This window comes from Durio zibethinus, chromosome 14, assembly GCF_047325235.1.
Source record: "Durio zibethinus cultivar Kanyao isolate XHJ-2024 chromosome 14, ASM4732523v1, whole genome shotgun sequence".
In the NCBI taxonomy this organism is placed as follows: domain Eukaryota; kingdom Viridiplantae; phylum Streptophyta; class Magnoliopsida; order Malvales; family Malvaceae; genus Durio; species Durio zibethinus.
Genome location: NC_143175.1, coordinates 394,935 through 407,736, shown reverse-complemented (window position 1 = coordinate 407,736; position 12,802 = coordinate 394,935). Strand labels below are relative to the sequence as shown.

Here is a 12,802-nt window from a genome sequence, read left to right as displayed (position 1 = left end):
GGAAGTATTCATCAACCTTTGAATTTTTTGAATTTTGCTTTATGGTACGAGTAAGCCGATTAATTGTACTCAAAAGTGGTAAAGAAACCTTTATTTTGAATTGGGGGACGATGAAGTATGGTATCATGGAACTTTGTTAGGTGTAGAAATATTTACTTTAATCATAGGTAGCAATGGTGTTGGTCCAGAAAAAATATTTGATGCTAATCATTGGACACATGCTGAGAACTTTCTATTCATGAAAACTAATGTATTAAGAAATGGGAAATTTCTGTTTTGAAAATTTCCTTACATGGAATATCATAAAATTTTTGGATTTACATGAAATTAGCAATACTTAAAGTTTGAATCTGACCTTTTTAACCATGACAAAAAATGAGGGAGAACAAAAGACTTAAGTGTACATAATGCAAATGTATAGTACTACAGTAATTTTCAATGAATTATTATTATTCTCCATTTTATAAATGAATGATAGTAAGCTGAAAGAAAATCAAGATTGCAACGACGAATCCATGATGCTTTCTTGGTCATTTATTTTGCAACATTAACTTGGTTAACAAGAAGAAACTAAGAGGTTTGCAATTGTTAATAACTTATTGGAAACATTTATTTACCTTTAATATGAGGAAAAAAGAGGTTTAGTGTTAAATGCAGTCATCTGTTTTACAAATGCGATGAAATGGAATACCTGCTTAGATATGAATGGGGTAGGTGTAAATGCAATGGTATAACAGGTATCCCAATGATTTGGAATTGAACTTGTGAAAGAAAAGAAGTAAAAAAAAAAACAAAATAGAGGAGCAGCTTCAAAGAGAGTGAAAATTGCTGTACAAAAATGGATCATTTCCGGTTATAATATTTCCAGCTTCCTAGTTCTAGTGGCCCCATTTAATGTAAGTTTGAATCCCAGCTGGCCTAAGCTTGCCAATGGTTTCACTTACAGTCACACTCACACATGACAAAGGTGAAGAAACCAACCTGTAGTTTGAAATTTTCCAATTTTATTGGTGATCTGCTACACTTTAATGTCAGGGATGAAGAAGGCCCCGCAAGACCATTACAATTATGTATAAGGAATCTCAAGTTTATTGTATTAAGTTTTGGCCTTGGTATAGGGAGGGAAGAAATTATTTTCCCAAGGGTCAGTTATCTATTTCCACAGGATATGAGTTTTTGTTTTTTTTAAGCAGGACTCGACAAAAAAGACTACCTGGATGTTGACTTACAATAATCTGCAATTACAAATACATAATCAACTTGCATGTTCAGGCAATTCAGTGAATTATATACTTAATGATCTTCTGTCTTGGTTTTTGTGGGCAATTAAGTTTTGGCTTATGAAAACAACAAAAGTTGCCATCCATCAAGGAATTATCTTGATTCATGCTATTTTGAGTTTTATAAATCACATGGCGAAAAGATATTAAAATCTAGAGAAAATCCATAATATACTGGAATTAACTAGACTGTGAGAATATACATGAGCTTTGGTGGAAAGAGCTGCGAGCTGGCAAGCTCTGTTGACAGTGACCTGATGAAAACTCAGGATACATAACTAAACTACCAATAATAAATTTAACAACTATATGCAGAATTACAGGTCACCTGGGACCACTTCTTAATTGATCATAATGGATCAGTAGAGTTGGACTTGACCAATAAACCATGAAAAGGAAAATGAATCCCAACCAAATTAAAGCATATGATAGCAAATAGCAATGCTTTGCAGTTCATTGTATGCTGGCGCATTGGCATAACACACAGGGGTTGGTGGGTTGGTGACTCGTGTCAAAAGGAAACGCCATACCTACAACCAAATTCCCTAATCCAACTTCATAGCGATATATCCATCAGATGAATTTATAATGAGAAATGCCATTCGTACATATATGAAACACAAATTAGTATATAAGTGTGGCAATCTAATTATCACCTCGGCTGGTCTAAACCTACGAAAAAAAAAAAAGAAAAATGAGAGCGCAAGTATTAGGGATAAAACTATAATCTTAAGAGAATTCATCTTTTAAAAAAAGTAAGTGAATCATTTGAAATATAAACACATGCAAATTTTAGATTTTAAAGTTATATAAACCATTATAATTTGAAAAAAAGGGGTAGTGCATCGTTATAAGGAATTAAGGCAATTCCTTGTTTAGTTTAAATTGTTCATGCCAAGAATTTGAATCTTAAACGGACTTAACCCAAGTTAAAAAAAAAAAAAAATCAACTGATAATACAGAAAGAAGAATGTAGAAAAGATACTGTTGTCATGTAGCTAGCAAAATGAGATAAGAATATGTAGTTGAATGCAAACAAGAAAAGGAATAAAAGGAAACATATGAGATGGAAATGCCCATCATGAAATGAAAATGACTTTCACTATGTCTTTGGAATCATGGCGCGCACAAGCCAGATTGAAACAAAGAAAGCAGCAAGCCAACATCTCCATAATTTTCTTCCTAGATTTTTCCATCTTCATTATAAAATTTTTCAAAGCTGAAATTCTACCAAAATGAGAATCATATGAAACCCACAACAACCATTACACAGTGCTTTTCAATACTTTTAACCTCAAATAATCCAACATAAGAAAGATGTTAAAACTGAAAACATCAAAGAAACATTCATCCCACTAATTATTAGAGGTTATATGTACAAACAAGTTTAAAATACGATAGCATTTTTTTTATCTCCAAAAAAAAAAAAGGGTTGATATGTTTGAATATTCCAAGTAGTAAATAATAATGATGAATAAAAAAATCAAAGTGCCATGAAAAATTGTGTGTAAATATAATTACGGAACTATTAATTGTTTTATTTTTAATTATGAAAAATGAGTTTCATGGTCTCTTAGTTTTTTTTTTTTTGTAAAATTTGATAGAACCCTTAACAAACCAAAACTTGTCTATTTGATTAAATAAATAAAAATTACAGTCCTAATTGTTAGTGTATATATTTCATGTGTTATTCCCACATGTACACATACATAATATATATTGTTTTTTTAAAATACAGATAGAATTATAAGTTCATTAAAAAAAAAATTTTCCAATTAGGCAAGCTTAAAAAAAAAAACAAACAAAGGAGAAAACCCGCATCCTAAACCGATACCAATTGGAGCAGGGCCCGTTTTCATAAAGGAAGTTTCTTGAGGAAAGGGGAATCCAGCATACTGTTATTTCTATAGCATCAGATCACCGATTTTGCTCTGCTTCTTTTTCTTTAATTGACTGATTTATAGCCTTAAATCAGAATGAATGTAAGTCATTCCATTGATTATCTTTAATGCCCAGTTTTATTTTCTTAATCTAACACTTCCCACTTCCTAAAAAGCACTTATTTTTATCCTTTCTGGTTTTTTTTTTTTTTTCTAATGCAGTTTATGGCTTCAACGCAACCGGAAAATAGATTACTTGGCCCTCAATCTGACTCTCAAAGGACTCTGTATGTTCTTTATCTGATTTCCAATGGAACTAGGGTTTCCTTTTGTTGTTGGATAATTGAAATTTTCCTTCTTTTTTTTTTCGAATTTTGGTTAGTTACCCATATGTGACTGGAACATCAGTTGTGGCTTTAAAGTACAAAGATGGGATTTTGATGGCTGCTGATATGGGAGGTGAACATATACATTTACATAAGCCATTTTTCTTTTTTCAGAAGTTTTTCATGTGTTCGAATTGGTTTTGTTTGTGGGAAGTAGATTATGGTCTTGTTATGGACTTTAAAGATGAAGCAATTATCTTTAAGCAGCCTTGATCCGAAGTCGTTTTTTTCTTCTTATTGTTTTGGATTGTTGTTATCTTTAAGCAATTATCTTGTTATGTATGTATGTATGTATGTATGTATGTATGTATGTATGTATCTGTGTGTGTGTGTGTGTGTTGGTGGACTACCGAGTGTTCCTTATTCTTCAACCCTTTAATGCTGTATGTAATGTTGTTTTAGAATAAATGGTTCAACTAGAGAGTTGGAGTATTGCTTTCAACTAGAGAGTTGGAGTATTGCTACATAGCTTAAGAATTGTCAGATAAGGTAATGCCTGAAGCTGAAGTGGTTGTAACTTGTAACAGAAAACTTATCTGTTCAAAATCCAGACATGGTACTTAACGTTTGATGTGATGCTTGTTTGACAGTGTGCTCTAAATGATAAGTATTTTATATGGATTCCATATTGTAGGCTAGAATGTGGAGATGGTATATGTTTGTTTTATTGTAGCATCATTTGTATAATTAGGACTTCATTTATTAGATTTCTTCTCAGCTGTCAACTCTATTGTGCAAAGTCAGTAACAGAATTCCCCTTACTGAGATTTCTTCTCTCGTTTTGAGCTGGAAGTCTGCTGTTTCAAGTACCCCAGCTTTGCTCTAAAGCCAATATGCACTCATCTGATACTCATTACCCAACTGAATGGTTCTTAATTTCACTATGTAAAAGAATGCACTTGTTTTATGCCTGCCTCCTGTTAATTGACAGGTTCTTATGGGTCCACCCTACGGTACAAGAGTGTGGAGCGAATGAAGCCTATTGGCAAGCATTCTCTTCTGGGTGCAAGTGGAGAAATCAGTGATTTCCAAGAGATTTTGCGTTATCTAGATGAGCTTATGTAAGGATTGACTGAGATTATAAGTACTTTTGTTTTGGTTATTCTTTCATGAGTTTTCTTATTTCTCCCCCCATACACACGCAACACAGTTTTCTTTTGGGTTTTGTTGGGAACATTTGTTTTTATTGTGTGAAACTTCAGACATAAAACTGTTACTTTTGGATGTTTGATTATTGTAGCTTGTATGACAATATGTGGGATGATGGCAACTCTTTGGGGCCTAAAGAGGTGCACAATTACTTGACTCGAGTCATGTATAACCGGCGTAACAAATTCAATCCATTGTGGAACTCCCTTGTGCTTGGTGGGGTTAAAAATGGACAGAAGTATCTTGGAATGGTAGGCTCAAAGTTATGTTATATCTTTTTGTTCTAATGTTCAGAAATGAGCTACATGTGGTTTTAAGGTTGTAACTGACCATTCTTATAACTATGACTCATCAGGTCAACATGATTGGTGTAAACTTTGAGGACAATCATGTTGCAACTGGGTTTGGAAATCACCTTGCACGGCCAATTCTTCGTCAAGAGTGGCATGAGAACTTGAGCTTTGAAGATGGTGTTAGACTACTGGAGAAATGCATGCGTGTTCTCCTCTATCGTGATAGATCAGCTGTTAATAAGCTTCAGGTTTGGTCTTTTCTCTTTTAAAATTTTGACACCATGTTGTAAATAAAAATTTTTAATCCTTGCTATTAGATAGCAATTTCTACAAAACTACGTGTGCATGGCATTTTAGGCTTTTGCCATTAGGTAACAATCTGTCTCTATGGATATTACTAATCTGATACTCTAATTTTATAATGAAAAGTCTTGCTCATTGGTGTTTGAATTTGTTACATGTGAACAACTGTTCTATAATTGCCTGTTATATTTATATATATGCAATTTAGGTTGATGTATTTCTCAAGATGGCTCCTAATCAAATCTATTCTTTGGCGAAACTATTGTGGTCCTTGACTTGAAAATCTGAGGCAGAGTTTTATCTATAGTGATGTTTATCTATTCAAAATCTGATGATTGTAGATAGCTAAGATCACTGAAGAAGGTGTGACAATTTCCCAGCCGTACTCATTGAAGACCTACTGGGAATTCTCTGCATTCAAGAATCCTACTCAGGGTGCTGTAGGATCATGGTAGCTGTAGCAAACATTTCATCCTTTCTGGAAAGTTTGATGGTATAAAAAAAAAAATTAAACAAACAAGTAGGAGTTAAATTAAAAGTTGATGCATTTTATGTTTGATTGAAACTGTTGAGTTCTGAGCTGTGATCCATCTTTATGGTTCTGTAAAACGATTAAGTTTGAGGTTGATTATCATGATTAATGTGGCAGCAGCTGCTTTTTCTTTTCTTGTTTTTAAGCTCCTAGAGATGTTATCCATTCTTGATGTAAGATTGAGCATTCTCGTAGAATCTGGACTCAGCAAAATTTATCTATTCAGTTTAATAACTGTGCTATAAAGATATGAATCCGAACACGACATTTTTTAATATAATCCAAAAAAGTGATCAGCCGAAACTTCATTGACCCTATGCCAAAAGAGAAGAAGTTTTTGGGTTGAGCTTGGTTTCAGATTGTCCATCCTAGCCTGATTCGTACCCAGCCTCAGTGGCCCTAATCGGTTTGAGGACAGGGCCTTATGGCCTTCATTCGACTGTCGACCCAAGAGAAAGTGGAGCTGCGGGCAAACCAACCACGTTGATTCCTCTCTCAAGTTCAACACATGCGAAGACCTCAAGGTGGGAATGCAACAAACCAAACCCCTCATTTGTCAATGAACGCTGGAATGAGAAATTGAATTTCTCCAAACAAAACAAGGAGAGATTAACTAACAATCTCGCTCATGATGAAGACATTTGACAAGAAGAGATAAAAGGAAAAGGATGAGAAGGGAATTCCAAGTTGTCAACATATCCTTCTGGCATTGCCAAAATCTTGGTCATGGAGGGCCGAAGACCAGGCTCGGTTTGTATGCACCACTATGACCACCTTTCTTGCTATCTCTAAAACGTCAACCTGCTGAGTTTGATACTTGCATGAAGTACTCCTAGAGTAAAATCATAAATGCATTGGGTCCAAGAAAGCTTTCCAAAGTTGGGCCATGTGGATGACAATGAATTGGAGCTACAGTAGCCTTTCTGTCCTTTGAACCCAATAGTTTTGGACCTAATAAGGGTAGTCCAAGAATTCCAGAAGTTGGAGCTTTTGTTTGGTCCAAGCAAGCCACAAACAGAAAGGGCAGGAAGGATGACGCAAATACATTGTTGTCAAGGCATTTCCTATGCTATGAAAAGTAAAAAGCTGAAAAGACAATTGACATTTTCGAAAAGACCCTTGCTCTATACTCCACTCACCCTCATAACTAATAAAATTCTTTTTTTTTTTTTTTTTTCATTTTCATCAATCAATTTCAGATCAGAGACGTATCAGAAGGTTGAAAGCGACAGCCCTTCTACGACAGTATCGCGCGAGATGCGCGGGTGCTTCCGTGGACTTTCTCACGGCACCCCCTAGATCTTCTTTGTTCTGCTCTGTTCCGTTGGGTGGGTCCCATTTCTTCTTCCTGTTGGTGTTGGGAAAATCCTTAATATTCTAATTTTTCTTAAATACACATTTTCTTTTAAAAACTAATTTAAAAATTGTTTAAATTGTGAATTTTTGACAAATTTTTTTTATTGGTATGGAGTGTTATTTTCTTGCATAAGTACATCACATGTAATGTTGGGTTTCACTTTTCAACAGGATTCTATTTTAGTAAAGTTGTTTGTGAATGTTACTTGGTAATATTATACATCTTTTTTGAATGCAAATGTTACCAAGTTTTCTCATCCTTTTTCCTGCTTTTATAAAATTGATTTGGATAATGCTCTATGTATCAAAGTAATAATTTCAAGATTACTAATTACACCTCTTTTCTATTTGGATTACATTCATTTCACATGTCGGTGAACTGCGATTAAAAAGGAAGAAATCCCTTCGCTCTTACATTACCTATTGACCATTTAGGCCAAGGATACATGCAAAAAGCTGAAAAAAGGAACTGATGCTCAAACAAAGTCACCTTAATCATAAATGACTAAAGAAGAAAAAAAGGGAAAATATTTACATATAAACATTTACATCATAAAGCAAAGAGAAAAGAGGGGCTATCATTTGATGCCAACAAGCAGGATTTCTATATAATGTCAGGCATGGCCACTTCCGGTTCCTAGTGTTAGAACTACATCTCGAAGATCACTTCTTAGCTTTGGATCTTTTGCTGCAGATGAAGTAGCCCTAGTAACCAAATGTGGTCGATTTACTTTAGCTTGTCGAGAGCTGTGATTGGAATCTGGCATTGTTAGTTGTTGTGTGGGCTTGAAGGATTCTGAATTGCTTGAGCTCAGAAATGGCTGAGCAGCAGCAATCTGGCTTGTTGATGCAGGACTTTGACCAAGCATTGGCCCTCTCGAGATGATCCCCGGCCCCTAATGTTGATCAAATAAAGTGATAATAAGCTATAGTTGAACAAATAAATTAGGGAGTTCCATAATCAAGAACATAAAGCTTACAGGTGCAAATAAGACCCCTCTGAATATCTTCCCATTAATAGTTGCTGTCACCAGGAAACCTGAGTCGAAGGCTCCATCAACATTACCACGAACTTCAGCACCAAGCTAAGGATAAAAACCCCATTGAGAAGTACTAACAATCTTGAAATGGAACATAAACAACAAAACCACCAAACAAAAATATAGCAATAATGCTAATGGGATCAAACATCTTGAATACCAGACAAAAATTTTGATAAACTAGAAAATTTAGGTAATTCGAATCTTCAGTCAATAGACTGATGCTTCAACAAAGATAATACTGTTGTAGCTTCCAATCAACAAAAAAATCAAATATCCCATTCAATCAACAAAAAATCAGAAAATATATGTTTTACCAGGTTGGGAATAGGCCCTGCCTCCAAGTGTTTCTGTTCCACAGCTGGGCATTGCGCTCCTTGTCTGCCAGTATGAACAACATGAAGATATTGTTCTGGTTTTTGATGTTGTCTTATGAACTGCAAATCTTGTTGAGTTTTGTGGACCATATATCTGGTCTCCTGATGGTTATTTGGAACATTGGTAGGCTGATAATTGCTTGGAACATGATTGAACTGCTTAAACAGGTTAAGTCCTTGAGACCCTGTGGAATCTGCAGGCTTTTGTGCTGGGGCTTGTTCTTGATCAGATTGTGAAGGAGATGAATGCTGCGACAGTGAAAGGGAATGTTCTTCTTGCTCTGATTCAACCACCCATGCCCTTGAATTGGAAGATCTTCTCCTCTTTGGGTTTGAAGTATCTAATAGTAATGAAAACATGAATCTAAACATATCTGAAACATCAAGCTATATCTGAGGCAAGAAAATTTGATTCCAAACCAACCTGAATTGAACCAAGAAGAGTGCTTTGTTTCTTGTTTTGGTTGGTAAGCTTCATGTGTTGCTACTTCATTATCCCCAAAATAGATAGTTTTCTGCTTCAAAAAAAAATTAAGCACCTCTTACTCAATAAGGTCATAAAAACTAAAGGGGTAGAAATTTTGCAGTTTATCCAGCATATTCATTACCAAGTTATTTGGTGCTACTCTTAGGAATCTTCTCTTTTCTTGGTTCCACTGGCTTCCAAAAGTTTTGCAAATGGTAATGTTATAACGACCATTTGGATGCTGTGTTCCAAGTTGTAAAACCAGCAACTCATTGATTGGACGCTCATCCTCCCCACACCTGCATAGATTAAGTAAAGGTCCATGAAATTTTAAGTCAGAACCGCCGTCTCAAAACAAGAGATCGGGACCTAAAGCAATAATGTAGTCAAAGGAAGTTACCCTCCATAGATAGCAATATCTGACTCTGTGAAAACAGCAGTATGAGAAAACCGCCCTTGAGGCTTTTGGCCGCATATATCAAGCTGACCCCAATAACAAGCACTGACATCTAGGACCCAAACATCATTGTAGTAGTGTTTATCTCCAACCCCTCCAATAATGAAAACCTTCAAAATCATAAATTTGTCCAGTGGTAAATCCTCCCAAATGATCATATCCATGATATAAACATAAAATTCTATCCACTTGAAATTCTAACAAAACTGTAGACAAAAATGAAATGACTCCCATTAACAATGCTAACTTAGTATCATGTGCTACCTTCGTTCCAATATTCACAGCAGCATGACCAGCTCTAACACCTGGTAAACAGCCTTGAACAGCCAGCTGTAAAGAAGAAAAAAGAATACGATGAATTATAATTCATAAAGCCAAGACATCTGTCTAGCAATTTGATTTTCTATAACTGATTTTGTGAGACTGGGAAAGTGAAATCAATACCCTTGACCAAGTTGAAGTGTCCATGTCAAACATCTCAATATCTCCATGATATCGATCACCACAGTCCCCACCATACACAATGAGTTTGTTCCCTATTGCAACAGCACTGTGACTGTCTCTAGGGACAGGGATATGACCTCTCACCTGAGGTGAAGTCCATCTCATAGTCCTAAGGTCCAGAACATGCAAATCATTCAAGTAATTTCCTTCACCTTCCCCACTTCCTCCGAAAATCACTACCTTATCTTCACCAATAAGCGTGGCAGTATGACTTTCGCGAGGAGAAGGTGCAACACCATCGCATTCAGCTCGTATCCACTCTTTGGATGCAATATCCAATACATGAAGATCATTTACCTTCTTAGAACCATTAGTGCCCCCAAACACCATCATTTTAGTCCCTACAAGAACAGCACTGTGGCTGTCTCTAGGACCAGGACCCTGCCCTGTGGTCTCAAGAGTGTTCCAAACCATTGTGTTGAGATTTACCATGAGAACATCACTGAAATGTAGACCTCCGCAACACCCCTGCGACGGGTAAAAACAGGCGATAAACATGTAGCATTTAAGGGGGAAAATGGAGATTATATTCCCCTAAAAGCATTATTGACCTTTTTCTTCTTATGGTTTCTCTTCTACTAAAAGAAATAAGCATCAAACTTTACAACAGAATTAAAGTGTTTAATACCAGTTTGTACTTTTCAGACAAAATACACAATAAGAGAGATGATGGCCAAGGGATAAACAAGAAATTAATGCTTTGGTTCTATTCTGACAAACATATCAGACCAGAGTGGATAAGTAAACCTAATGTTCACACACTGTTTTAAAGCAAATGCTCAAGAAACTAATGCTCTCTTCCTCCCCTGTTACATGTATTTCCAGTATAGCATAATTTCCTCCCAAAAGGTTGAACAACATGCATCTAACAGCTAATCAAAGTTTTACCAGGAAGTTACAAGACCTTGCATGACTGAAAACATGAGTACCTAATACCTGATATTGCCAAAAATTTAACAGTTACGGTATTGCACCGAAGATTAAGAAAACAATTTTATTTTCGAAAAAGAAAAAAAGAAAAGGAAGATGAATAACGGTAAATGGAACATAGGGTGAAATAACCGAGAGAGAGAGAGAGAGAGAGAGAGAGAGAGAGAGAGAGAGAGAATAAGAATGCTTTCTATGAAATGAGGAGAGTCATCCTACTTATAGTTTTTACTACTTAGAGAAAGTGAAATGAGGACAAATTTCAGATAGCATTCCAAGCAGAAGCATAAGAGGAAGCAATAAAGAACTAAAACCTATGAATAAAGTTATATGTTCCCATAACCAAAGATAACCAATTCGCAGAGAGAGAAAAGAAATAGTACAAGCTTAACCAAAGAATAAAATTGAATAAGCAGAAAAATATCAATAATACTACAACTAGTGAAAAAGTAGTCACTGAGCAGCTACTAAGAGAAAAACAATTCTGCATTGTTTGTTAGACTACGAAATATTGACAAAAGGCAAAAAAAAAAAAAAAAACCCAATGAAAGAAAATTTAACATACCCCAAAAACATATACAACCCCATTAGAATAGCAGGAAGAGTGCCCCCATCTCTCAGAAGGATTAAAACCTGAGACTTTAGGATAGAGCCACATTGCTTTCTTCATTGCAGTTTCAGCTCCAAGAGACCCCATTGTTTTCTGTATGGTGTTTTTTCTTCTCTCTTTTAAGGGGTGGTCTGTGTCTTTGGCTTAGCTTTAGTTCTACTTCAACACAGTGCTTGACAATGATGAAGCAACCAGAGGAGAGAAATAGAGGGTCAAAAAAGGACATGAACAAGCCAAGTGATATATCAACTATCAGTGTCAATAAACATGAAAAGATGGGCGCTTTCAAGTCTATATCACTGTGGCAACTAACAGCCACAGAAGTTTACCGTGAAAAGAACATTTTTTCCCTCTCTATAACCTATACGTATAGTTTATCTTCAAAGGAAAAATGAAAAGATAACCATTTATGCTGCATGGGTGAATAGGTCTTCATGACTATAAACAAGTGATGTAAAATCATGGGACTGTGGCTGTTGAGAGAGAGAAAGAGAGAGATATTTCTTTATCTTTGTTATTTAAAAGATCCATTTATTTATAGAATTTGTTTCTATACTTTTTCACATTTGTCTAACTGAAAATGATGCAGTGTGGGGCTATTGGGGTCGTGGAAAATGATGGGGAAGGTGTCATGGAGGTTTTTTTGACAGATAGGTTAGAGCGAGGGAAGGAGGTTTTCCTTTCTTTCTCTTTTTCTATGGTTTATGTTGGCATGGTATTGGGATTAGCGGATGAGAAATTTTCTTCCTCTCACTCTTTCTCTCAACCCAAGTTTCAAGGGGGTTATTGATGTTGATCTTGAAATGTCTCTTCACAAGGGAAGTGTGGGGCTTCGTGCTGTGGAAATTCCTTTTAGTTTTGGGAAAAGGAGTGGAGTGGTGTTTCCCTCAAACAATTAAAGGGTTTTCCTGAAACCCAATCTGATCATCTCTCGTGAGAATTGAGAAGTTAACAATGTAAGCTAAACATGTTACGAAACTTGTATGTTCAAATGGGATGACCATTCTGTCAGGCCATGCGCATGGATTGGAACTTGGTTACCAAAAACCATACCATTTCTTCAGAAATAAGAGCCAGTGCTGCAGCTAATTTACTATTCCATTACTCATTGTAAACAAAAATAATAATAATAATTTGAAACATAATATAGACCCACTTGTCTTATAAATCAATCTTTGACTATATATATATATATATTGTAACATCATCTCAAGTGTAGTAGTAGATATAAAATTTTCCCAA

The 12,802-nt window shown here is 35.5% G+C and overlaps 2 protein-coding genes across 3 annotated transcripts; one reads left to right on the top strand and one right to left on the bottom strand.

Annotated features, from left to right (window-relative positions):
* Positions 1–3,057: 3,057 nt before the first annotated feature.
* Positions 3,058–5,959, top strand: LOC111295476 (proteasome subunit beta type-4-like). 2 transcript variants are annotated; one of them, XM_022888972.2, is made up of 7 exons: positions 3,058–3,262; positions 3,383–3,447; positions 3,543–3,619; positions 4,478–4,607; positions 4,787–4,946; positions 5,051–5,236; positions 5,633–5,959. In XM_022888972.2, the coding sequence occupies exons 1-7, from the start codon at positions 3,257–3,259 to the stop codon at positions 5,744–5,746; spliced, it is 738 nt and encodes a 245-aa protein (XP_022744707.1). In that variant the 5' UTR covers positions 3,058–3,256; the 3' UTR covers positions 5,747–5,959. The 2 variants fall into 2 exon arrangements, with proteins under 2 accessions (XP_022744707.1, XP_022744708.1); XM_022888973.2 differs by having other exon boundaries at positions 3,123–3,262; positions 5,500–5,638.
* A 1,485-nt stretch (positions 5,960–7,444) lies between these two features.
* LOC111295056 (uncharacterized) lies at positions 7,445–12,592 on the bottom strand. The gene is made up of 9 exons (XM_089742855.1): positions 11,516–12,592; positions 9,964–10,491; positions 9,784–9,849; positions 9,463–9,629; positions 9,205–9,361; positions 9,021–9,111; positions 8,537–8,937; positions 8,160–8,264; positions 7,445–8,075 (listed from the first exon to the last, which is right to left on the bottom strand). Exons 1-9 carry the CDS (start codon positions 11,645–11,647, stop codon positions 7,794–7,796), a joined length of 1,929 nt encoding a protein of 642 aa, XP_089598981.1. The 5' UTR covers positions 11,648–12,592; the 3' UTR covers positions 7,445–7,793.
* Positions 12,593–12,802: the final 210 nt, after the last annotated feature.

What these genes read in the sequence shown, in the direction of transcription:
- LOC111295476 (XM_022888972.2), top strand. An exon ending in TCTGACTCTCAAAGGACTCT is followed by an intron (nt 3,448 to 3,542) that starts GTATGTTCTTTA and finishes AATTTTGGTTAG; the next exon opens with TTACCCATATGTGACTGGAA. An exon ending in CAGCTGTTAATAAGCTTCAG is followed by an intron (nt 5,237 to 5,632) that starts GTTTGGTCTTTT and finishes TGATGATTGTAG; the next exon opens with ATAGCTAAGATCACTGAAGA.
- LOC111295056 (XM_089742855.1), bottom strand. Translation starts at nt 11,647, where the DNA reads ATGGGGTCTCTTGGAGCTGAAACTGCAATGAAGAAAGCAATGTGGCTC. An exon ending in GATATTGCTATCTATGGAGG is followed by an intron (nt 9,362 to 9,462) that starts GTAACTTCCTTT and finishes TAATCTATGCAG; the next exon opens with GTGTGGGGAGGATGAGCGTC. An exon ending in GAGGGGTCTTATTTGCACCT is followed by an intron (nt 8,076 to 8,159) that starts GTAAGCTTTATG and finishes GATCAACATTAG; the next exon opens with GGGCCGGGGATCATCTCGAG.